This window comes from Gadus chalcogrammus, chromosome 4, assembly GCF_026213295.1.
Source record: "Gadus chalcogrammus isolate NIFS_2021 chromosome 4, NIFS_Gcha_1.0, whole genome shotgun sequence".
Classification (NCBI taxonomy): Eukaryota; Metazoa; Chordata; class Actinopteri; order Gadiformes; family Gadidae; genus Gadus; species Gadus chalcogrammus.
The window spans coordinates 29,817,118-29,819,617 of record NC_079415.1 but is presented as its reverse complement, the minus strand read 5'-3'; the positions used below and the strand labels follow the sequence as shown (position 1 = coordinate 29,819,617).

At 53.4% G+C, this 2,500-nt stretch overlaps 1 protein-coding gene across 1 annotated transcript in view; it reads left to right on the top strand.

The window, feature by feature from the left end:
- Positions 1 to 2,500, top strand: part of nid2a (nidogen 2a (osteonidogen)) — a 38,872-nt gene that overhangs the window by 13,549 nt on the left and 22,823 nt on the right. Inside the window, exons 4-7 of the mRNA XM_056588406.1 lie at positions 360 to 461; positions 1,285 to 1,424; positions 1,737 to 1,869; positions 1,992 to 2,372. Coding sequence (XP_056444381.1) covers positions 360 to 461; positions 1,285 to 1,424; positions 1,737 to 1,869; positions 1,992 to 2,372 — 756 coding nt within the window. The remainder of the gene's footprint in view (positions 1 to 359; positions 462 to 1,284; positions 1,425 to 1,736; positions 1,870 to 1,991; positions 2,373 to 2,500) is intronic.

Sequence of the window (2,500 nt, the reverse complement as noted above, 5' to 3'; positions counted from 1 at the left end):
CTCTCTCTCTCTCTCTCTCTCTCTCTCTCTCTCTCTCTCTCTCTCTCTCTCCCTCTCCTCTCTCTCTCTCTCTCTCTCTCTCTCTCTCTCTCTCTCTCTCTCTCTCTCTCTCTCTCTCTCTCTCACTCTCTCCCTCCCCCCTCTCCCCCCGTCTCCCCCTCTCCCCCTCCATCAGTATGAGATGTTGTTTGTGCGTCCTATCTCCCCTGCTGCTTATCCCTGTGTGTAGAGTGTTCACGGGGGCACGTTTACATTTGGCTCACGATCTAAGGAGTCACGGACGGGGTGCGAGGCAGGAATGCACACGCACACACTCTCAGTCTCCTGTATCTTCACCTTTGCCCTCTTCCCTCCATCAGGTAAACACGTTCCAGGCGGTGATTGCGTACGATGAGACGGACTCCTACGCCCTCTTCCTGTACCCCGAAGACGGCCTGCACTTCTTTGGCACGCGACCAAAGGTAAGACAGGTCTTACCTTTCATAACAAAGGCTTCACATCGCCGCCAAACGGTTAAATGTTGTTGATGTTTTGTCGGAGGCTCGATCGCTTGAACTGACGCGAAACACATTTCGCGCCGTTGTCTTATTGTTGTTAGGCGTTTGATCTTTTAGTGTTGGACAATCCCCTGTTAAACCGTTCGTTTGAGCCGAAGCAGATGCACAGATTGCTTGGCCTGTGGCTCACTCTGTGCTGGGTAGAATCTGAAAATGGCTTATGGTTTACCGCTCTGCCAAAAGGGCTATTAATCATGTTTATGTGAAAAAAAATTGGGGTAGAAGAACTCAACTAATCAGGTGACGTTTGGAGTTTGTACGTGGCCTTACCTTTTTAGCGACGGCAGGGGTTTTGCAGAGCTAGATTCACTTGAGCGTGCAGATGTCTTCAACTAGAACTGACGCTCCCTTCACTAACCATCCTAGTTGTACAGACAGTGAGAAAGTGAAGTGACTGAGGCCCCCCGATTTTTGGCCTGTCTGAGTTCTCGCTGCTGGGCCAATTGTTTGTATGTGATTTACCGTATTAAAGGTCCCATGACATACCACCATGGGTGAGTGTGATTAGCCGTTACAAACCTTTTTTTTTTCCTTTCCAGCAACACATCAGCACGCCCACTTGTGATGTCAAAAGGGGCACAATTTCAAAACGGCTTGTAACAGCTAAACAAACTCACGCCTGGTGGCATGTCATGGGACCTTTAAACCCACGGTGTAGGGGGCGGGGTCAAGCTGAAACCATGGTACACACACTCTTGTGTTTTTAACTCCCTGGCGTTCCCTCCAGGAGTCGTACAACGTGGAGATCGAGCTGCCGGCCCGGGTGGGCTTCAGCCGAGGGGAGATCACCTACTTCCTGTTCTCCCGCCAAGAGGGCCCTCACTACGGCGTCACCAGTGACCAGCAGAGCGTCAAGAACCTCTACCAGTAAGGGCCGTCACCGTGGCGACTGCACAAGGTCAACACGACCGCAGAGGGGAGTCGCTGGGATTGTCTGTCGGGTTTTTGCTAATTATAATTATTAGGTTATGAGTGATTGTGGGACGTCAATGATTGCCCTCCAAATTCTGGGAAGGAAGAAGTGTTTGAGTTGACTATCAGTAGGTGGAACCGTAAGTCATGAATTATACTTTGAGCCGACAATTTCGTGTTAGAGCCAGCCTAGAACCAATCAGAAGCAAATCGCGAGGGGGGAGCTCTGAAATCGGACCAGATTCAAACCTGCACTCTCTCTCTCAGGGTTGGAAACACGGGTTCTCCCGGCGTCTGGCTCTTCCACATCGGAAACTCGTACTCCTTCGACAACATCGTCCCCGCCGCCGTCAGCGGTCTCCTCGCCCACCCGCGTCCCGAAGGCTACGACGACATCAAGGTATTCAACTCTTAATTGAACTATTTTGCTGAGACTCATTCGACTCTTATTTTTAAAACGGGACGACGATACAATTGTCTCTTCTTTTGATATTTTTCCCGATGCTACATTTTGCCCGTCAGGACACGACAACCCCGGAGTACGGCGAGTTCGAGGAGTACCCCGACAGCAACATCGACCCCGAGAACGAGGAGGAGGAAGAGGAGGAGGAGGAAGATTACCCAGTCACCACCGGAGACCCCGAGTTCCAGCCCCCCGGTGGCGCTGACCGGACCCCTGAGTCTCCCCTGGAGCCCGAACGCCGCGACCCCGCCCCCTATTACCCGCCAGAGGAGAACGCCGAGCCGGAGAACCACGGCCGTCGTGCCGATACGACGCTGACCTATGAACCCCGATATGTCCCGGAGCACGGGGGGAGGCAGTACCAGACCCCTCCCCCTCGCCCTCCCCCAGAGACCTACCCAGAGGGGGGGCCCCTCCGGCCCGGGGAGCCGCAGCCTCAGGTACAGATAGCCTAGCGCCACACCGGCGTCCTGCGTGTAGCCTGTGTAGCTACTCTAGCCTATGTGGCCAGCCTAGCATTTGTGGCCAGCCTCACATATGTAGCTAGCTTTGAATGCTAGATTTGTAT